General features: G+C 38.1%; 1 protein-coding gene across 5 annotated transcripts in view; it reads right to left on the bottom strand.

Annotated features, from left to right (window-relative positions):
• Window positions 1-3,097: 3,097 nt before the first annotated feature.
• SLC35F5 (solute carrier family 35 member F5) overlaps window positions 3,098-23,066 on the bottom strand; it is a 32,728-nt gene continuing 12,759 nt past the window's right edge. For 4 of the 5 annotated variants that reach the window (XM_028744451.2, XM_028744469.2, XM_077935428.1 and 1 more), the window contains 12 exons: window positions 21,936-21,998; window positions 20,135-20,216; window positions 18,397-18,587; window positions 16,674-16,755; window positions 15,343-15,430; window positions 14,575-14,639; window positions 13,786-13,890; window positions 12,999-13,158; window positions 11,053-11,143; window positions 7,961-8,115; window positions 7,069-7,160; window positions 3,098-6,406 (listed from right to left, as the gene is read on the bottom strand). In XM_028744451.2, coding sequence (XP_028600284.1) covers window positions 7,076-7,160; window positions 7,961-8,115; window positions 11,053-11,143; window positions 12,999-13,158; window positions 13,786-13,890; window positions 14,575-14,639; window positions 15,343-15,430; window positions 16,674-16,755; window positions 18,397-18,587; window positions 20,135-20,216; window positions 21,936-21,998 — 1,167 coding nt within the window. In that variant the 3' untranslated portion in view covers window positions 3,098-6,406; window positions 7,069-7,075. The remainder of the gene's footprint in view (window positions 6,407-7,068; window positions 7,161-7,960; window positions 8,116-11,052; window positions 11,144-12,998; window positions 13,159-13,785; window positions 13,891-14,574; window positions 14,640-15,342; window positions 15,431-16,673; window positions 16,756-18,396; window positions 18,588-20,134; window positions 20,217-21,935; window positions 21,999-23,066) is intronic. The other variant, XR_013394465.1, reaches the window with a different exon arrangement.

Genomic DNA, 23,066 nt, shown 5'->3' with positions numbered 1-23,066 from the left:
GCAGTGGCTCATAGCAACTTTCCACTGAAAAGGATTTACCAAATCTTTTCTCAACAATAAGTCTATTCACACATACCAATATGCAGACTTCAAGTGCCTAGGTAGACAAAGAAATCCACTATTCAATGTGGTTGTGATCCGATTATGATGTACACTGCCAAACAGCATACAAACACATCACACTCTCCAAAACAGAGCATTTCAAGAGGTACCACTGTGTTTATTCCAGCCACATTTCCTCTGCATGAAACTCTTGAGCATAGGGGAACAGAGCTGTTTCCCCCCAGATTATAAGTGGTATCCAACTAAACTGTTCCACTAGTGCAATGAGTTGTAGCTGTTCAGTGGAATTTCCCCTCCCTCTCCTCTACACAGCTAAGTCATTGCACTTAGTATTTTCTTTAGCTCTATGCCATTTTTAAAAATGCAGAAAGCTAAAGACTAGTACAAGCTATTCATATTCCCTAGAAAATGCAGGTGACAGATGTTCCTTCTAACTATGTTATCTTCCAAATCTCTCCGCAAACAGATATCCACCTACAGTTAAGCTTTTGCTTTTGTCTCAGGCGCTGTTACTAATGTTAATTTGCAACACCTTCCAAAGTTCTGGCCTTGGGGGAAGCCAACCACCTTAATCAGAAATGCAAACCCAGAGGCAGAGGCATGGTTTGTTACCAAGGTCATATCCCAGGGACCCTCTCCAGGGGTAACAAAATCATGAATAAAACAAAGCAGAAAGGAAACAAGGAAACAATATAGATGAAATGGCTGACTAGGAAGGTTTTTCATAGGAATCACGGGAAATGAGTAAATAATCAAGGGACGGGGTTCATTATCAGATATCCAGTCAACATCAACATGTAAACACTCTGGGAATATGATCAAAGGGAGATATTAAAATATTTGTAATAAACAGACATACTCCGAACCAAATTACTGCTCTTGGGGTAGAGATAGGATAAGCACAGGTTTCAGAAGCAGCAGGGTCATTTGTTCATTATACAGCAAGGCCCCGTATCTAATTCCCAGCATCTCCAATTTGACACTGTCTACTTTTAATTTTGCATTTCGGTGTGATCTGTTTTAACCTGGGGGAAAGGCCAATATTAAATATGTACTTGAGGTGGTATTTAATTTAAAAAGTTGGCAAATAAAAACATTTTAAGTCGCTATATGACTATGTGACATTTCACAAAGTTACCGGTACTTTACTTCAGTGTACAAGCTAAATAATTTTTAAAATGGAAAATAAGACCCCAAGGTGGTTGTCACCAATGGAAGCTAAGGCTCAGAAAAGACTCAATATGGAGGCCAAGTGGCCAAAATATTGGGAGATATTAGAAAATGATGGAGACACTTGGAGATTGCAGTTTTTTGAGAAACTAAAGGATAAAGTGCGAGATTGGTTACATTATCGTCAAATTAGGGAGGTTTTTAATATAGACAAAAAAACAGGCTTCCAGGTGGAAAAATCGAAACTAGAAACAGAACTGTTAGAACCCAAAACTAAGGTACTTTCAAGAATGTATAACTTGCTGTTAAAATGGAACACTCAGGATGAAACGGTCAAATCAGCTATGATAAAGTGGGCCCAAGACATTGGCTATAATATCATGTTTGCTGACTGGGAACGGTTATGGACCACTGGTGTGAAATTCACGGCATGTAATGCCCTGAAAGAAAATATTATGAAAATGATATACAGGTGGTACATGACCCCAGTCAAGCTTGCAAAGATATATCACTTGCCGGTGTTGGAAATGTAAAGAAACTGAGGGAACATTCTTTCACCTTTGGTGGACGTGCCCAAAGGTCAAGGCTTTCTGGGAAATGATATATAATGAATTGAAAAAGGTATTTAAATATACCTTCCCTAAGAAACCAGAGGCCTTCCTTTTGGGCACTGTTGGCCAAATGGTGCTAAAGAAGGACAGAACGTTTTTTATGTATGCAACAACAGCAGCAAGAATTCTCATCGCAAAACACTGGAAGACACAAGATTTGCCCACTCTGGAAGAATGGCAGATGCAAGTGATAGACTACATGGAATTGGCAGAAATGACTGGCAGAATCCGAGACCTGGGAGAAGAGTTAGTGGAAGAGGACTGGAAGAAATTTAAAGACTACTTGCAAAAACATTGTAAAATGATTGAATGTTAAAATGATGCAGGATATAAAGATAATATGGCATTAGTGACAAAGCTGAAAGGAATATGCAAAAAATACTTTTTAAGAAATAAGGGTGAAAAGGTTAGAATAACATTATGTCAGATTTAAATAAAATGATATCAAGGGAAAAATTGGTGACATAATAGTTGAAATGCATAACATACAATAAGATTTGAAAGAGGGTAAGATATTGCTGAATGTGATTGTGTAAAAGGGAACACAGAAAAGGGAGATGTGAGGAAGTCAGGAAAGAGGGTTATGAAGGTAATAAGTAAGAAACAGGATTTCTATGTTTTCTTTATTTTTCTTTTGTCTTTTTATGTCTTTTTCCTTGTATTTGTTATAATTGTGAAGTTTGTTTAATTGTTTAAAATCTCAATAAATATCTTTTAAAAAAAAAAATAATTTTTAAAATGAGGCAACTCTGTCCCTATGTCCCACACAGAGGCACTGGGAACTAAGTTTGTCTTGAGAATATTGGATTGGATCCAAAGGTGATTTAAGAATTCCAGATACAGTGGTACCTCAGGTTACAGACGCTTCAGGTTACAGACTCCGCTAACCCAGAAATAGTACCTCAGGTTAAGAACTTTGCTTCAGGATGAGAACAGAAATCACGTGGTGGCAGCACGAGGCCCCATTAACTAAAGTGGTGCTTCAGGTTAAGAACGGACCTCCGGAACGAATTAAGTTCTTAACCTGAGGTACCACTGTACTGTGAAAACACAAAGTGATAAATTTCTGCTCTTCCAGAGTGGCGATACAGGCAATTTATCCTCTTCACACACTTACTGCAGTTAATAAGCTGGTCCTAAGATATAATAGATAGTTGCCAAGTTTATAAAGCTAAATGTTGACATTAAGAATTTGTTCTAGAAGAAAGACTGTTGACATAATTATTGTTCAGGGTGGGACTAGGCAGACGCAATTGAGTGTAGAAAAATATCATTATAGTTTATTAAATGCAGGTCCAATGCCATATATAATATGTATGTACTGTAACTCATACATTTTAAAACCTTAAAATCACTGTTGACAGTTTTCAGAGATTTCACTTTATAATGTACTCCCAACTGCTAAAAGAATAGTAAGAAAAACAATCCAAACGGTTAATAGTTTTGCTCGCACACTAGCTTTTCTGAGCACATTTAAACAAACAAGACAATGTAATGAGAGGATGCTAGGCCCAGAGAGGATAAACCACACGTCTATCACCTAGTGGTATTGCTGGATATACAGGAAATGTTGAAATAAAGTGTGCATTATAAATATATTTATCATATCTTCACAATTTTTTATTATTATTTTAAAAACACACTCTTCCATCAAGGTATTTTAAAGACAGATTATGTAAGGTAAAGGTTAGGATGGCTTCCTGCTAATTGTTGCAGGTAAATAATGGGGGGGGGGGGGGGAGAGGTTGCCATGAATGTAGAAATGGCACTCGCCTCTCTGCCATAAACATTGCAACTCACATATCTGAAAGCAGAATTGGCCACAGGAGGCACATTACTGTATAAGCCACCAAATTACTGCTCCAGTAGCTATAAAAACATAATTTAGTGGTCAATTTTTACTAACCAAGCTTGACTGACACTCTCAAAGAGTAGAACATTAATGAAGCAAATCATTACTGTTGCTTACTTTCTCTACTGCCTGATGCACTAATAGTTTGTTTTTCCATTTCCAGACAGACTTAAGCCCATAATCCTTCGCCTTCCTAAAGCAATGTAATCTTATTGGAGATAAGTCTTGCTTCTGCCAATGATCTAAACTTTATGCAAGGTCAAGTCACAAATCAATTCAAGTTGGTGGTCAAGAAATCAAATGGACACAAAACAGCTTACAATCCTCTCAATAGTTGACAATGACTGAGAGCAACCTACATACTGTGCAGGTATGGAAGGTTATATATGATCTATGGTTGCCAGTCATAAGTAGGAATACATACGGTTTCTGAAAAAAAATAGTTTACTTAACTAAGTGGATGAAGTGTTTAGTCAAGGTGCTTTCTTAACTGACACAATTTTGTTTGTTCTCATCTTATTTGTATGGGCACTACTAGCCTTGACGATTTCTCTCCTAAAAATGTTGGCCTAAGTTCCCGATGAGCAGAACTCTGCTCAGGGGATGCTCCTGCCCATTGAAGGAGAGCACAAATTTTCATGAATTTCTCCTTCAAATTTACACTTGATGGTAGGAAGATCACCCAGACCAGCATGTGACCTGCCAGTGGGGCCTATGGAGGAACTGCAAAAACCAGTGCCCCCCTTCCACTAGCAAGCAGTCCCTTCCTTTTGTGGAAGGGCAACTCAGGATCCAAGCTACATACTACTGTGTTCTAAGAGTGGAATGTACAAGTTTACAATGCCATTGAAAGTAGAGGTATAGGGAGGATTTGAACCACAACTTGTATTTTAGAGCATGTAGTTTAGAGCATGTAGGCTCATAGGTACTTCTTCAAAGTTTAGAAACTAGAAACTAAGTGGGTATCCAACAAAGGCATTAAATAGACACATTGAAATTAATGTGCTGTCGTGTGTGTGTGTGTGTGTGTTTAAAACAGCCAATAGTCTTAAATTAATAAATGAAATCCATTGTTTAATTATTCTGAAAATATTTACTGGGTTGCACAGTACTGTTGTAGCACTATCAGTTTATATATGCAATGCATCTTCCAGGTGTTCACTCAGAAGCAATTCCCCTTGTAGTCAACGGGGCTAACTTCCAAGTAAGTGTCTACAGGGTTGCAATGTCAAGGTGGGATCCAGAGGTGCCCTTCTGCAAGTGGAAGTCCTCCTAGAGGAGCTGAATAGCCTTTTCCTGACTTAGTGTGAGATCCAGATAAGCTTCCATTTCAAGTTCACACAATGCCTTCAGCTGGCTATAGTTGATGGAACAGCACCAATAGCAGAATTTCTGCTAGCAAATTTCTAGAGCCAAGTCTTTCCCCACCATTTGAGCCCTCTGCCTTCTGTCTTACTGAAGACTGATAACTTATATGCACTCTTCACATGTATTAGAATTCTCTGTAAACCAGAACCCATTCCACATAGTGTAGAATGAGTTTAACTTGTAAAAAAAAACATGCACCACTGCAACATATTACTTCCATGCAGCCAGGGGACCTTTGTCGGAGGAGGAAAGCCTTGCATCGCAAGCTCCGTACATACATGTGTTATTCTCTAGTCCACAATTACATGTGACAGACATTCTACGATCAATCCTTTTGGTTTTAAAAAATAAGATCCTGTGTTTTTTCCTCCTCAGATGGGAAAGCAGCTTTGGGAACAAAGAGGGAGGGAGGAAATTAAGCACCTCCTTTTTCTTGGTCACATCCATAACGCTAGTCCTGATAGGGAAAATATATTGACTTCAATGAGAAATTGTGTACAAAAGTTTAGAAACTTTTTTTCTTCTCCATCATTGAATTCAGAGCACTCTATTGTTTTCAGCTTCTATATTTGGTTTGATACATTTTACAACTTTCGTTGAAACAACAGGAATTGAATTCTTTAGAAGATTCTTTAGATCAGTTTTTGTAGTTCATATTTATAAGGATTCTGATGTTAAGTTATACTTTTACATTAAGAGTTCTTCAAAAATTTGAATTAGGACACAGATATTTAAAACACAAGGCACCCAAACTCTTTCAAGGTCTTTCATATAGATAAGATGGCATATTATATAGTATTGAGTAGCCATAATAGCTTCTGAAATAATGAAGTTATTCAATAAATTAAATAATTTTCTGCTCTTTTGTTGTTATTCAAGTAGAGCTTAAGCATCATACAAGGGTAATCAGTACCTATTACAGGTAACTGCCGTATTTTACTTTTACATTTGAAAGTTTATACAAAATTATGATTCACACAGACTTTTTACAGAATTTGAAAAGTATTTGTAAAAATGTCATCCAGCACTTAAGAAAATATGAAAGCTTAAAAAACAAAAACAAAAAAACCACTAGATCAGCATTCACTTCATTGATTGTATCAAGTAATTTCACCAACTGAGTTCTATAAGGCAGGTTGGTTTCTTAGAAGGACTGGGATTTCTTGTAGTAAAGTAGCTCTTTAATAAAACCGATTCAAGATTGGAACTGAGAAAGTGAGAGTGTATTTTTAAGTTTCAAAAGAACTGAAACAATTAAAGATTCAGAAGAGGCACTGAAACATGATTCCATAAGGACTTTCCAGGAGATTGTCTCTTCGCTGAGTTATTTTTCCATCTTGCACTATTGAAGAAATGGGGAAAGTATTATTAGTTTATTACATACAACATTCTGCATTTATTTGACTGAACTTTATAACCTACATTAACTAATCATGCTGCTATAGATTAAATAAATCTAAGGATCTGACTACATAGCAGCTGTTCAGCATTTTAGTACACAAAGGAAGAAGCAGGAGGATTATTGGGAAATAAATATATTTGAAATTACATTCATGCACTTACACCTGGACAAGCATATCTGTCAGTGTCATTATGAAGTACCTGTGATTATTAAGTCTTTTCTCATGGTTATCAAATTATTAAATCACATACATAATTTTGTTTTCATGTTTTCATGATTTTTGTATGCTTTTTAGACTGCACACCACTTAATAAGAATTTTTTTGAAATATTGATTAACGTTTTTATACTAACTAAAACAAACAATGTAACATTATAAACTTTACAAGTTAAACCACTATTAAAACTGATGCTCAGATTCTCTGAAGTTGTGCTGCTGCAATTGTTGTCATCAATTGGCATACATAACCGGCTCTATAGCACCTGTGCTTATTATTAGCATTCCAAAAGTAAGGAGATGGGAACCGTTTCATGTTGATAACGTAATACGTTCTTTTTTATAACTTAGATGTAACCCACAACTTTTTTTATAATTGTGCATACCTGTTGCCTAAGAACAGCCATTTTCTCCATCTTCTTGCGAAACACTGTGCATGGCAATGAGACTTTCACATTGCTCACTTTCGTCAGATGTTCTACAAAATGATACAAATTGTGAAATTTGTATTTATACACAGCATTATGAAAAGCAGACAGGCACATCTATAATGCTAGTCCTGATAGGGAAAATATCTTGACTTCGACGAGAAATTGTCATGCACAGCATTTTGTTTAGAACCCTTTTACATTCTTCACTCCACGTTTGTTGGGTCTAAAATTAAATTGATAACTAAAATGTGTACTAAGGAAAAGTATGTTTATAAAAAAAGAACAGCTTAATTATCAGATCATTTTGATAGTTGTTTATTTGTCAGGGGTTACTTTGTAAAAAATATAATTGATTTGTACTTTTTTTATATACATAGTTTTCCTCAATGTCCTTGCTATGTTTTATGTTAAGAATTATTTGTGCCTTGATTATCTGTAAAATGAGCAATTCAAAGACTGTCAGTGGAACAATGTTTTCCCAAACTAGAATACTGTTGAGAAAAGTATGCTGTAATAAGAGAGTAATAATTTAAGAATTTAGAACAATGTCCAATGAGAACATATATTTCAGACAGTTGAAACCAGATCATGCAAACTAATCAAAGTCGTGTAGATGAAGTTTCATGCTCCTTACATAGCTGTGTAGAAGGGGGAATTTCAACTCATGCAAGATACATCTGTTTATATTCTCCGTACTGTAAAACTATTAAAAGTGCAGGTGCCCTAACTGCCTTTTCACCTGCCCACCCCCATCAACAGTGGCAAAACAAAGGAATAATAAAGATATGCATCAAAAGAAGTCCATGTAGGAATGGAAAGAGATAAAGCTGTAAAGAAATGATCCCACCTCTGAATACGGTGTTTTCTGCAAATGAATACAAAAACTCTTCTAATTCCCACCATCACTGGATCCCAGTTGTTGTAGTGACATAAGAGAGTTGCAATGAAAAATGAAAAGAATACAGGGATTGCCCCGGCAAAAAATAACCAAGAAAATTGGACCTGAAATTAGAACAAGGATAGCATTTTGCTTTTAAAATATCAATTTGCCATTCCACCAATAGTAAAAGTGGAGTAAAGGAAGAAGGTATTTGGTCATTACAGAAATCTTGGAAAACATTTTCCTAGATGGAGTAGATCTGTGTAAGGTTTTAAAACACAGCAATAGGGGTAGCCATCTCATATTGGCACTTTATTTGGAACGGCTGCCAATGTTATCACATACACTATTTATATGCAAGTAAATGAAGTTACTCAGTTTACAAAATCAGAAGCCCAAGTGTTTCAGTCAACTAATTTTTACTCATATTTGATTAAAACTTGGACTCATCAATTTTTTAAAAAAATATTGGTTGCATCCCAAAAGGTTGAAAGGCTGTTTCACACAATTAGTTTTCTTCCTTCTCCTCTAAAAAGTAAAGGTAAAGGACCCCTGACAGTTAAGTCCAGTCGCAAACGACTCTAGGGTTGCGGTGCTCATCTCGCTTTACAGGCCGAGGGAGCCAGCGTTTGTCCACAGACAGTTTTCCGGGTCATGTGGCCAGCATGACTAACTGCTTCTGGCGCAGCGGAACACTAAAACCAGAGTGCATGGAAACGCTGTTTACCTTCCTACCAGAGCGGTACCTATTTATCTACTTGCACTTTGGCGTGCTTTTGAATTGCTAGGTTGGCAGGAGCTGAGACTGAGCAATGAGAACTCACCCCGTTGCAGGGATTCGAACTGCTGACCTTCTGATCAGCAAGCCCAAGAGGCTCAGTGGTTAAGATCCCTCATGGGTACCGTTTCAACAGCTTGGGTTGTGTCATGGGGAGCTGCAGTTGGACCAGGAACTGCCCCCAAATCAGCCACAAGAAGATTGGAAGCTTTTGCTTCCAGTTTTGATTAACCAAAGTTAAACTTCAGTTAATTTCAACTATGGTTGTTGAATCAAGCCAGATTCCTAGCCTGTTCCAATCTTCTCTCCTTGCTGGAGCAGAGAAGAAAGAGTGTGCAAGCCTTAAGCTTGCTGCAGCTCATTCCTGGAACAATAAACTGCATTTCACTAATACGTCCAAACACAGCCACTGTGAAGAAGAAAGAGTTTTGTGCCAATTTTCCACCCAGGCATCCATCTTTCTTTGTTGCTGCTTCCTTCTTGCTAGGTACATCGTGCAATGCCAAGACTTTGCTACTGCCACCTAGCTCCACAGAGCCATAAGTGGGAAAACCTGTTTTGTAGTTCATGGACCTTAAAGCCAGTGGGTAGGGGAAAGGTAAAAAACAAAGGAAGAAACATTGTATACTAGGGATCAGAAGCATTTCAGCATTGGATACAGCAGAAAGAAGCGTGAATTATTTAATTTGTGGGTCTGAATTGTGCAAGTTATTTGGACATCAATCCAAAGCCTTTGTTAGCAGCTGAGACTAGTAGCTGCATCAAATGCTAATCTCACACTATATTGGAAATGTCTCACTTTAGAATGAAAGTGTCACAACGAGGGCAAATTCTACCAGCATTAAAAATGAATATGAAAACGAGACAACACTTCCACTGTGACAGGCTAAAATGCAACCTGCCGTATGCTTCATTCATCAAGTAATTTAGGTATTTCTCATGCCATCTACTTAAACAGTTTTCCTGCTGTGTCCCTGACATACTGATAGAGTATTTTCATTTGTCAAAATACCCATGTTCGTATAGGATCTCTGCACCTCTACTTGAAAAACAGCAACAACTACCTGGATTCAATAAAATCCTTCCTGCTGTAGAATTAAACCTGAACTGTATCTAAAAGTAATCTTATTTCTGACAACTGGTAACTTAACTCAACTTATTGTTCATGGACAAATACCCCTAACTACTATAGCACCATTTCTTATTCTGTTCAGCAATGAGGGATAAAGTCAAAGCATGTTTCCAGTAAGGCTTTCATTGGCAACTACAAGAGCAAGCATGCCTAAATCCTCTGCAATAACATGATAGCTTGACCATGATGGAGACATGTTGCAATGCGGACATGCACTTTTAACTCCTTTTATTTTAACTAGAACCACCAACATTCTTCGGTTTTCCATGAAAAGTCAAACCTTTGAAGGCCTTTGAGCAGGCATAGGCAAACCCGATCCTCCAGATGTTTTGGAACTACAACTCCTATCATCCCTGACCACTGGTCCTGTTAGCTAGGGATGATGGAAGTTGTAGTCCCAAAACATATGGAGGGCTGAGTTTGCCTATGCCTGTCTTTGAGGCTTCTAAACCCATAAAAAATTATACAGTCCTTCTACCCACGTAATCAGGATCTAATTCCTATAATTCCTATAATTCCTATAATACGTCTTTTATTTGTAGAAGGTATATAAAGACTCAAAAGCTTAATCACTGGTTCAGTGACCAAGCAGGTTCCATGCCCTTGTGCAGAGAGGCTGAGAAAGGGACAATAGAGCTCCATTTCCCTGCTCTGCAAACGCAGGCACCAAGAAACCTGGAAAATGGGTGGCCCATGTGTGCCTCCCGCATTCTCATGCAGCCCTTGCTCTGTCAAGAAATATGAGCTTGGAAGACAACGGGAGGCATGCACAGACATCTCATGTCCTGGATTGCCCTGGTAGCACTTCTATGTGTCTAGATAGGTGGGGAAGGAAGGAACAGGCCTCTGTTATGCCCTATGTGATCAGTGAGCTTGCAAGGATCGTGCCCATTACATCCCCCCCCTCCATTTTTTAAAAAAGCCACCCACTTATTTCACCTTATAAAAAGAGAAGGTTGCATTTAAGGTAGTGAACATTAAATGATATTGCTGGAGAAGCAAAAGCAGTCACTTGCAATTAAGTACAACTTATTCCTCCCTACCACAGCTATTTTAATTCTCCCTAGTCATGTGACATTGCTAAGAGTCCTAACCAGGGCAGTTCTTACAATTGTCATTAATAATAATAAAAATAATAAAATACATTACCTTTTGCATGCACATATCGGCTATTATGGACAGAGGTATTGTAAGGCTCAGAGCAAGTGTGCCTATCAGTGATGAGGTAAGAAAACAGCCCCTAAGAAAATGTTAAAATATAAAACACTTGAGTTTAAAAACTAAACAGGGGAAGTGTAGAAGCAAGTTTCATTGTTGTATACACCATGGATAAGCATAATTTGTGGACCTGTTGTGGCCTGCTAAACACATTTCTGAAAGCCAAAGCGCTTGGAAAACGGATAATAATACAAAGAAACTCTAAATATAAATATTTCTAACCTTACTTAGCTGAGCAGACAAAACTGAGAACACAAACTGCACCAAGATCAGAAGACAAATAGAGAAAGACCAGCTCAATAGTTTCACACATACCCTACACCTCGTCTCATGGTTTTTAAATTTAACTAACAAATTCCAGGTTTTTACTTTTGAAATCATCTATTTTTCAAAAATAAATAAATATCATAATTCCCAGCTGTGGCCCAACTCAAGTAGTGTTAATATGTATAATGCATTTCCAATCCAACACTAGTCCTACAGGAAAGAAAGTCTTTCACTGGACTACCAATTGCAGTTCACTCAATGATTACAGAATCAAGTGAGGACTCACACATCTTTATGAGTCATCATCAATTAACTAATGCATCTCACTACTATTTACCTGCATCATCTGTATTCAATACAAACCAAATCACTATAGACAGTCCACACACTTGACTTTTCATTATCAAGTGATTCATTAAGTAGTGAGAGACTAACACTGTAATTCTAAGTGTGTCTATTTGAAAGCAAGCCCTACCAAGGACAAGGAAAATGGGTATAGGTTTGCAGCCTAAGTGAACATGGATACCAAGACCTTGATCCTCCAAACTGGACATTTGCAATTTGATTCAAAGGAAACTATTTTAGGTAATCAAAAAGCCATTGCACTATTCAGCCCCTTGATACCTACTCAGGGTTGATGATCACAGAAAAATTATACAACAATGTCTACATACAACAGATAAGATTCAAAGCTGCACATGAACACAGAGCACCTACATATTTCCCTCTGACTATTTCTCCATGAAGCTCCTCTTCTCTCCCATTACTACCACCTAGAACCTTTTCCCAGCCAAGAACTGAGACTTCTTCGCAATGAGACTGGGCAGGAGAATGAGAACTGAACTGCATATGCTGCCGCCGCAGCACTGACATGTACCTGGTTTAATTCACAGTACTTTTGCAGACTCAGATGGCTTCTTAAAGAGAGAAAGAGTGCACATTTCACAGTGTTGTGCTGGAAGCTTCCCAACTGGCTGGTGGGGAACTCTGGCAATAGCCTGGGGGTCAATGGTCACTTGCTCTGGACAAGCAGAGCCCTGCCTTAATAAGCTAATATATACACTAACAGAGTGCACCTGCCTTTGCTACTCTGGTTGCATGAGTAAGAAAGAAAGAGAGGATATAGCTCTTAAGCACAGCCTTGCATGACTTGTAAGCTGAGTCCTAAGTGGCTGCAAACAAGCCGGGATTCATACATCACCTTTAAACTCTGGTTCAAAGCTAGTGCCTAACCTTGATTTGTTTGTAAGACCTTAACCATAGTTCCCAAATTGCACATCATGGGAAGCTACATACTTGTTTGCTTTGCAACTCATGTGAAAGGGGGAGGGGAGGCAGGTAGATGCAGCTCATGCCTATCATGGCTTATTGAGCCAGGAATTTCAGCGCTGCATTACATACATAGTCTTTCTTCCACTTAATGAAATTTAGTGCTTCTTGGTGGTGACAAAAGATATCTGCATTGATAACTTTTAACACAGTATTTTGCAATAACCAGTGCCCTGTAAAAAACAGTCCTAGCTCTTTCGGTAAAATGCAGCCTCGTTTGTTGACTCCTTAATAGCTACCTGATATTAATATGAAAAAATGAATCAGAGCTAGGCACATACCACAGCCAGAGAAATTCAGACAGGACGGTTCCAACAAGGCCATTGATGACAATGCACATAAGGACTAATTTACTGGGAAATTCAAAGTTCTCAAATCCAGTATAATGGAGTAAAAAGAAACCTGGCCAAAGCAGCAGCAAATTAAACAAACCAACAAAACCTGCAAAAACCCAGAATAATAAAGTGTTAGCAACAAAGCCAAAATAATTAAACGTATCTCTACAGTAGCGAACTTCTCTTGAACTTCACTACTTCTCTAGTATATATGTATGTCAGACTCTTTACAGGATTCATTTGGTAGATAATCGTCACATCAAATTCACAGGATTAATTAAAAAAAAATGAATAAGTAGAATTGCTAGGATAGTCCTCTAACCTGGAATTAGATATTTTATTTATTAAAATAGGTATACCCTCACTGTTTGATTAAAGCACATCACTAGCAGTGTGTGCTAGAACAAGAGGAGATACCTATGGGTAGGGTATCCTTTCTACTATGGGCAAAAAAGACATTCTAAGACTGTACCTGGTCTAGAGGAGCTGTATAAGCATTTCATGAAAATTCACACAATTCAATATCCTGTCTACATTTGCCCTTAAGGTTTCTTAAAGGAAAAGGCAGTGACAATTCTGCCCTCTTCCAGGTCCAAAAGGACCTGCGCATCAGCGGTTGCGCATCAAGTGGATGTGCCTAAAACGGTCGCTGCCTGTACATTTTTACAAAACTGGATCCTAGTGAGCAAGACTTGGTAACAGAAAATAGTATAGTTTCAAGTTCTGTTCTTACCAAAAAACATTGGTATATCAAGTTTGTCTTCTCTGTCTACTTTTCGTTTTATCATGACTATGTAGATTGCATAAAGCATAGCTCCCACAAGAGACCACAAGGACCCTGTAGATTGGGGGTGGGGAGAAGAAAGCCACACAACTTGTGTTAAAATAAAAGTATTAATCGCTATACTATGGACTGAATTTCTTACAAGTTGACATGCTGTTAAGATGTTTCATTTATACTCAAACAAACAAACCATATGAAGCAAAAAGGGAAAGCATTGCAAAACAACATAAAAGGGTGACAGCCTAATCTAATCCTGAGCAGAATGGATCTTCTTCTACTTCTGACTACAGTTCCCTATGTGGCCCCACACCATCTGTTCTAGAGCGCTCCCCAAAATAATCTAGAATAGAGAGGATGCAAGGGACTAAAGCTGGGAGAAGGAGAATTCCCATTCCATTCAGAGACATTCCCTTGGAGGACAGTGGATATCATCTAAAGCAGTGGTGGCCAAACTTGGCACTCCAGCTGTTTTGGGACTACAATTCCAACCATCCCTGACCATTGGTCCTGTTAGCTAGGGATGATGGGAGTTGTAGTCCCAAAACAGCTGGAGGGCCAAGTTTGGCCACCACTGATCTAAATTATTTTATAAAGAAAGTGCTTCTTCTACAACTGCAATCCGTATATATTACGATAAAAAAATTGTTGTATTTTCTTATAGTTTCTGTCTCAAGAATGTACAGTAATGTCTACTCAGATATTTCAATAAATAATAAGCAGATTTTTTGGGAAATGTACCTATTGTATCTCTTCCAGCAGATTTCTCAGACCCAGACAGATTCACAAGGACAACGCCTCCAATGCTATTTGAGAAATAAAGTATTATAGTTCAAGCTGAGTTTAGTAATACATTTTGTGTGGAAATCACTTAAAAATATTGCCTATCTATAATTATGAGATAAGTATATTAATATTTTGTATTCCTTCTTTCCTATGTCACTCAGAATTATATAAACCAGGATTAACAATGCTTTGAAAAGCAAAGCATCATAATGGTTCAGATAATCAAAAACAAATATAATTTTCTTATATTTCTTGTTTATAGAAAGTATACACATATATCTGAATGTGTAGAGAAGCCCTTAGGATGAAGTATAAGCTATTTTAATATGTGAACATTTTCATAACTAAGTACACTAGACAATCCAAATGCCCTATGGAAAAGTTAATATTAGATAATTTCACACAGTCATCTGATTTAACAAGGTTCACCTGGCCATAGTAACACAAAGCAGCTCAGGTTAGGACTCAGTGACAATTCTAATCCTGTGTTACATGTTGCAAAATGGGGCTATGAGCAATTATTGGCAGACCAACTTTCAGAACAGGAGCAACATTTGAGCAGGTATTCTGCAAACTTATTTCCCCTACAGCTGTTCAAGATCTGCTGCACCTAAAAATAGTGACAAAACCTGCACTACTAAATCCAACTATCTAGAAGAATGTAAGAAAATTCAAGCCTGTAGGAGAGAAGAAAATTGGAGATTAAGGAGTCTATATTCTTACCTTAAAATGACAGCTAACAATTTTGAAAGGGTAAACCTATCACCACTGTTACTTGGAAACACTGCAGCTAGGATTAAGGTAAATAATCCTGTGAAAAGAAAGAATTTAAGATTTGTGGGGGGGAAACATTGAATATACAATACAAAGAAATACTGTAACCACTTTACCAGATGGAAACACACTGAAAAACATGCTGAAGAAAATTGATTGGGATCCAAAGTAAGTTAGTCTCACTTAGGCCCCACTGAAATAAATGTAGAAAAGTTAACCAACTGAAGTTTCATTAATTTCGGTGGAATCTAGCTGTTACTAACTTACATCCTATACCTTTTTAAAAGGAGGCTCTTTTTTGGGGGGGGGGATGTTACTGGATTATTTTTATTTTTGATGTTATATATTGTGATTTTTATTGTGAACCGCCCTGAGACCTCCGGGTATACGGTGGTATATAAATTCAATGAATGAATGAATGAATGTTATTAACCATGTGTACTCAGAAGTAAGTCCTACTAAATTAAATGGGGCTTAGTTCCAGGTAAGTGAGGTTAGGACTGCAGCCCTAGCTCCTTATACCCAGGAGTAAGCACCACTAAATTAAACAGAACTACCACACTGAGACATGGTTCAGACCGCAGCGGTAGTAGCCTGGGTCTAACACAATGGCAATAACCAATATTATTCTCAGAGGAGACTCCGCAAAACCAACTTAAGTTGGAAAGCACTTTGTTTCAAAGTTTTATTTAGTAAGAGTTTTCCTATTAGCACAATTAATTATTTAGCATACAGATTGCATGACTACATCTAATAATTATTTAATCCTTTAGCTCTTACTAGGTTCATGTATAATAAAGATTATGTGTTATCGGAGTCCTTTGTTCATGTTGCCTTTTCATGCTGAGCCAATACTGAATTACCAGCGGGTGGGGGACTGTTCAGAACATAACCAGAATCCCCTCCTACTCAGCATTTTAAAAATGATTCGTTGTTATCAAAATGTGCATCCCAACTTTCTAGAAAACATTCAGAGCATCTTTTAAAGAATGCCAACGAAATAAATTGTTAGAGGAAATTCTGTTTACTTGCTCTTGCCTTGTAGAAATACAATTTGAGCATGGGACATGGTTGGTTTTTTTAACAGAAAAAGACACTTGAAGTTCGGGGGGGGGGGAGAGAAAGAAAGAAAGAAAGAAAATTATCAGGTATAGTTTTGCAACCAAAAATATAGAATAATCTCCTTCTTAAAACATGCAATGAGTTGGATCAAGCTTATTGAATTGTAGTTGCTAAAATTAAGTGTATCAACAGTCTTTTCTATAAGTTTCATTTCTTACCAGATGTTGAAGACAGAATATTAACGATGGCCACTTGGGTGTCCGAAAGCGCTTCTTGATAAGAGAAGTTTGCCAAGAACCACTAGGAGATTAAACAACATGTGTTAGTTTTAAAAAGTTAGAAGAAACTCACAAACCATTAAAAATAAACCCAAAAGGTTAATCAGGTCTTTGCCTATATAGTGAGAGCATGCTTGGGAGGTAGGAGGGATTCAATTTATATTAAGAGGAAATGAAAGGCTTAGGCAGTTAGATGAAAAAATAATTTGGGTTATTTATATACCAAGTGTGAAATCCAATGGTGTGTGCACAAGCAGGACAGACTTCCGCTCATGCAATGGGAATTCACATTTCACTCCATCCTCCTAAATCTACTCCAGAGGATCCCCAATCCTCCGGAGCAGATGGAGGGCGTGGGTGGAGGAGAGGAAGCTCTGTTGCACAAGTGAAGAACTGCTCATACGATGTCGAATTTTGTCATAATGGTTTGCAGCTGCTAAGAAAAGTAGATAAACATTCTAGAAGTAACAATGATTGTTCACATACTTTCAGACACTTAGTTGTTGCTTTGAAAACACCTTGAACATAATGGACATATAAAATGCTAGGAACTAACAAAATACCAACATATTAGTTCCAAACCTGAAAGAGAAAATTATGCTCAAAGTTCATTCGTTTCAATTGGACTTAAGTCTCATGGGACAAATTAAGCCATGATTAAATTAAGGGCTACTAACTTTATCAGGATTGGGGCCACTATATTTCTCCGTAGTTCAAAAGAAACATTGCATACATATCACATCACATGCTATTTGTTGAAAACAATGAAATAAATGATTGTCCCATGGTTCTCAAGTTCCTCTGTGGAAACTGCTAGACATATTTCCCAACTTTACCAGATACAGTCATATGAAATAAGTTAAGTAATAACAAATCAAGTCTGCAAATATACATCCTAATTCTAAATAATATATATAAATACTAAAATCAACTAAATGTACATATAAATGTCTAATACACTTCGAAACTAAATGCAACACTGCTTTAGATCCAAAAGGTCACAGGAGTCTGTCCCACCTATCTATAATGCTAATAATTTTTAACACTGCTGTGCTAGTGGTGAAATGGGAAATACTTCAATGTCTCTTTTATCTTTAAATTCAAAACCATCATCTAGAATGTAAGATGCAGTAGATTTTTATTTTATTTCAAAATGTGGCTAGAGATAAATTATTATAGCTGGAACTTTAATCTGCCAGATTGGTGGTGGCCAATTTTAATCAGTGTTGGTAAATGGAACTGAAAGTGAAAATCACATTTTTTGAAGCTCTTTTCATTCGGGTGAATTATTGCAACAGAGAATGAAAACGTTAAAGATAGCCTTTACTTTTAATGATGAATGACAACTTCTGCTTATTAAATTGTAAACTCTCTCACCTGCAATAAGTCACCTGTGGTGAAGTCTTTTGTAAACAACCACAATTAAAGTCAATCAGTTATAAGCAATTAATTAATGAGCAGACAGCCCCCAAAGATCATCCCTTTCTCTAAATGGCATGAACAAAATTTAATGACTAGCTCAACACCCAAAATGATCCATTCTATTTTTAGTCAAGCCTTCAAAAAGAAAAATATAAATAATAGGGCAAAAAGAATACAAAATAACCAACTTCCCAATAATATATATTTAGAAACAATACTTAATAAAGAAAAGGTGACATACCACAAAGCAAAAGAAAAAGCTGATTTTGGCTACTTGAGATGCGGTAAGCTTCCCTACAGCTTTTAATATTGAATCCTGTTCCTTAACTGTTGGATAAGACATACGAGACAGCTTTGCTTCCAATGCATGGCTTGATGGGAGTTGTCGAATCTCCATAATATTACTGAACCTTACACGAGGCTTTTTGGGAGCTTTAGGGGGGAAAAGAGTGGTGCAGGTCATTATTATACGTAGCAGACTAGAACAAAAATAATAATCCTCAAGATAAGGCCAAGACTCCCAAATTGCAATTCAGAGTATGAACCCATGTTTAACTACTTGCACAGTTAGTTTTATGAGAGCAAAATGGTTTGTGTGTGTCAGGAACATGGACTATCCATTTGGCGCAAAAGAAGAGATGTAATTGAAAATTGTGGCTTTAAGAGTTTCTATCGTCATTAAACATATTCACTGTATTTAAGGAACGGGCCAGGCTTCCTCACTTTGGGTGCAGCTACTTCTCTTTTATGGAAGATGCCTTCCATAAACATGTTCTCAGAAGAAGGGCAAAGTTAAGTATTTAATATTACAACTTTGTCTTTAAGCTAGTTTAAGTATGGCTAGTACACCATCTTGTGGTAAAACCACCCAAAGGCTTAGAACAGCCATTGGTTACAAAATCCTGTTAGTCTATTTCTAGGCCCATGTACTTGTTTCTTAGAGAAACTGATCTACAGCAAAGATGATTTCCCAGGCTTCAACTGAACTGTGTTGTTCAACTTTCATTCATCACATACAGATCAATGCATGTAAAAGGAACCAACATACTCTCAGGACTAAATCCACATTGCAATACATACACTAGGGGGAACATATAGAATCTATATTAGAACACACTATTGTATTTTGAGGCTGCAGTAATGCCTCTGGCAGCAATTGGCTAAACCTGTCATGTCGTAGGATGTTCACATTACAATGGTTTGGCCACCTTGTAATAAATACAAGATCAAATTGTGCAACAAAGAGAAAGAGGCCCACCTTGCACATGATGGCCAATCATTGTGTGATGTCCAAGTGGGGAATTTGTTTTGCTCAAGCAAGCTATGGATGTTAACCAAGAGCAAACTTTGATTTGAGTGAAACAAACCACAACCACCAGTTCAGACATAGCGCTAAATCGGGGACTGTGGTATGTTTCTGCCATTAGCTAGAGGGGAGAAGTGAAGTAGAAGCCTTCTGTGGGTTTATGAAAAGCTATTAACTATGGCTTACCATAAAATGCAGCCAATTTGTGCTAACATGCAAAAATAGCAAGCTGTATTTGCTAAGTTTCAGTTTCCCAAAATTATAATGTGCTATATTTTTTCAAAATTCCACTGAATTTTGAAAATTCCACTGAATTTGTGTAATCACACAAAAAAAATTAAACTTGGGATATGTTCCCTTCTCCAATGCAGTGTTCGTCAATTGTTCATTTTAGCATTTGCCTTCTGCATGAAGTCCAAAAATTGATGTAATTGTCAATTCTCCAATATTTTAAAAAATTAAAAGTAAAAAAGCATCTTAACAGATTATCTCTGTTTTACTACTGAGCATCTTTACCTGTTACCATATTTAGAAAATACTGTACTTCAGGCCATGTGGGCACACAGGTTTTTAGGTAACACAGGAAACATTGCTTTCATACTTTCAACATGACATAAATATTTATAAGTTGATACAGAAAACTATATTTTGACATTTTGAAGCATTTACTTACTTTTTTCAGTGTCACTGTTAGTGTTGCTACATTTTTCACTTGGCAAGTCATGAAACTTTACAGGAACGTATAATGGTTCACTCTGAAATGCAACATAATGAGTTCCAAGTTATCATAAGTTATAAAAAAAACACACCCAAATAATAACAACCCGCCCCCCCAAATAAAATTTACTAACAGTGCAATCCTATGTATGTTTACTGAGTACCTGCGGACATAAACTGATTTAATGTATACTACAATATACAAATACAAAACAATGTACAAAACAGCTGGACCAACTGCAAGGTAAATGTGCACAAGTTGCTAACTTGCGATAAAACTGTTAACCAAAAAGAGCAAGAAGGAACATATGATGAGAAGAAAATGAGCTGCATTTCACCATTTAAGGTAAATAAAACATCCTATTGTGTATCCCTCCTTCTTTAAATGAAATATGTGGGAGAATTCAAATACTTGTTCTGATATTTCCAGTAGCAGAGTACCACATTCCCTTGGATTGATGGATTAACGGCTTTAACTCTAATTGGTGGTTTGTTTTTTTAGGTACCGTATTTTTCGTCCCATAGGACGCTCCGTCCCATAGGACGCACCTAATTTTTTTTGGGGGGGGGATTTCCCCCCCTTTATTTCCCCCCCAAAACCAGGTCGGGGAACAGCGGGATGAAGGCGCTGCGCCTCCCCGCTGTCCCCCGAGCTTGTGGGGCTGGCCGATGTCTGCCCGGCGCGCTCTGCTTCAGGGCACCCCGCGCGCTGGGCGGCAGGCTGCTATCTGCAGGAAACTCATTAGCGACAATCAATAAGGAGCAAAAAAAAGGCAAAGTTGAAATACTTGCGCCGGGCAGACATTCGCAGCGTGGGGAGCCCTGCGGGAGTTCCCGCGGGGCTCCCCACGCTGTGGATGTCTGCCCGGCGTGCAGGGCGCTCTGCTTCAGGGCATCCCGCACACCGGGTGGCAGGCTGCTATCCGCAGCGTGGGGAGCCCCGCGGGAACTCCCGCAGGGCTCCCCACGCTGCGGATGTCTGCCCGGCGCAAGTATTTCAACTTTGCCTTTTTTTGCTCCTTATTGATTGTCGCTAATGAGTTTCCAGGGAAGGACAGATAATATGCTTAACTACGTGTTTTGAAGATGGCCTTATAGATTTTACTGTTTTGGATATTCAGCCACAACTTAATGAGAGAGTGCCTATACAATATAGGCTACAGTTGCAGACAAATTAAGATAATGCAACATGGCCATAGAAATCTTCCACCTGGGCACTTCACTGCTTTTTATACCTGCCGCAGATTCTTCATATTGAAAAAATAAGGTTGTGTCTTTATCTTGCATTACATGATGGCATTTTAGGCAAACAATGTTTAACTATAACTGAGTGACTGAAGTGCTTGAACCACATGTATTTAATAATTCCATGGGCCAAGCATAACATTCCCTAGTAAATTCATTTTTGCTCACATGCCATATATGTTTACTTTCCCTAATCCAGTTCCTATTTAAAATTGCATTATTCAGAGCTCTGTGTTTATTTTCAGCACTAATTAAAAACAGACAAGACATGAATAGCTATTACCACACAGTAGTAGATGTCAGGGAGGGGCAGCAGCACCTATCTGACCTCCTGGGAGGTAGGTCACGGCTGCTTCCTGGGAAGAAGAGTGGGAGGGACAAGATGGTGGGGAGGTTGGTGCTGTGCAAATGGATCCACAGAGAGGTCAGGTAAAAACCCCACTGTCCCACCCTGCTGTCTGCTACTGTTGCCGCACAGTACATTACAATCACTTAAGTGAGAGAGAACTTACCAAAGAACTATTTACAGTATTGTCAGTTGTACAGGCTGCAAAATAGCCTTCAGCATCTGCAAACTAAACATTTAAAATTCAGCTGAGACATTACAATGAATGTGTAGAGTAAAAACAACACATTCCACACTGAAGTTAAAAAAAAGAAAGATGAAGGACCCCTGGACGGTTAAGTCCAGTCAAAGGAGACTATGGGGATGTAGCGCTCATCCTGCTTTCAGGCTGAGGAAGCCGGTGTTTGTCCACAGACAGCTTTCCGGGTCAGGTGGCCAGCATGACTAAACTACTTCTGGTGCAACGGGACACCGTGATGGAAACCAGAGCGCATGGAAACGTTGTTTACCTTCCCGCCGCAGCAGTACCTATTTATCTACTTGCACTGGCGTGCTTTTGAACTGCTAGGTTTGGCAGGAGCTGGGACAGAGCAACGGGAGCTCACACTGATGACACTGTCGTCAATAACTTCAGGTGAGATGGGACTCAGGAAGACTAGCCCACTGGTGAAGAAAAAACAGATCCATCTCCATTCTTGCCCCTTGGCTTGCTGCTAGGCTAGTTTGAAGCTGCTGCAGCTTCAAAGCCAAGTCTATTCTGGCATGAAGCCTATTCCAAGAAAGGGCCAGAGAAACACGTTAGTTCTACAAAACCAGTGTGATAGGGTTCTCTTGATTAAACAGACTGCCAACCACCAGCTGTATGATTTCCCCAGATAGCCTATTTTCTGGAATACGCTTAATACCAGCCAAACTTATGGTCAGTCGAAAACAAATAAAAAAAAATCATTTGATTATCCAGGAATTAGTTGGCAGCCTGAATTAACTTTAGTCCAGCAACTATACAAAATAACTAGTTTTATAAAACATTAAAGTTTCCTGTTTGAACAGTTCCTCTTCAAACAACTTAAGAGCTAACTATAAGTAGTCAAACTTTCACAAGATCACTCTGCAATCTCAGACCTTACAAGTAATATTTGGGAGCCACAAACCAGAACTGAGGAAGAGGGCTTTTGAAGTCCTTGTTTACCTAAAACTTTGACACTGTAGCCTTTACTATTCTGTTTAGCAGCCCTCAAAGTGCAGGGGAATAGGAAAACAACACAGCATCTATCATTTTCCTGTGCTCCCAGCTTTC

This window comes from Podarcis muralis, chromosome 1 (assembly GCF_964188315.1).
Source record: "Podarcis muralis chromosome 1, rPodMur119.hap1.1, whole genome shotgun sequence".
In the NCBI taxonomy this organism is placed as follows: domain Eukaryota; kingdom Metazoa; phylum Chordata; class Lepidosauria; order Squamata; family Lacertidae; genus Podarcis; species Podarcis muralis.
Note: the sequence above shows the minus strand (reverse complement) of the source record. Positions and strands in the feature narration are given on the sequence as shown.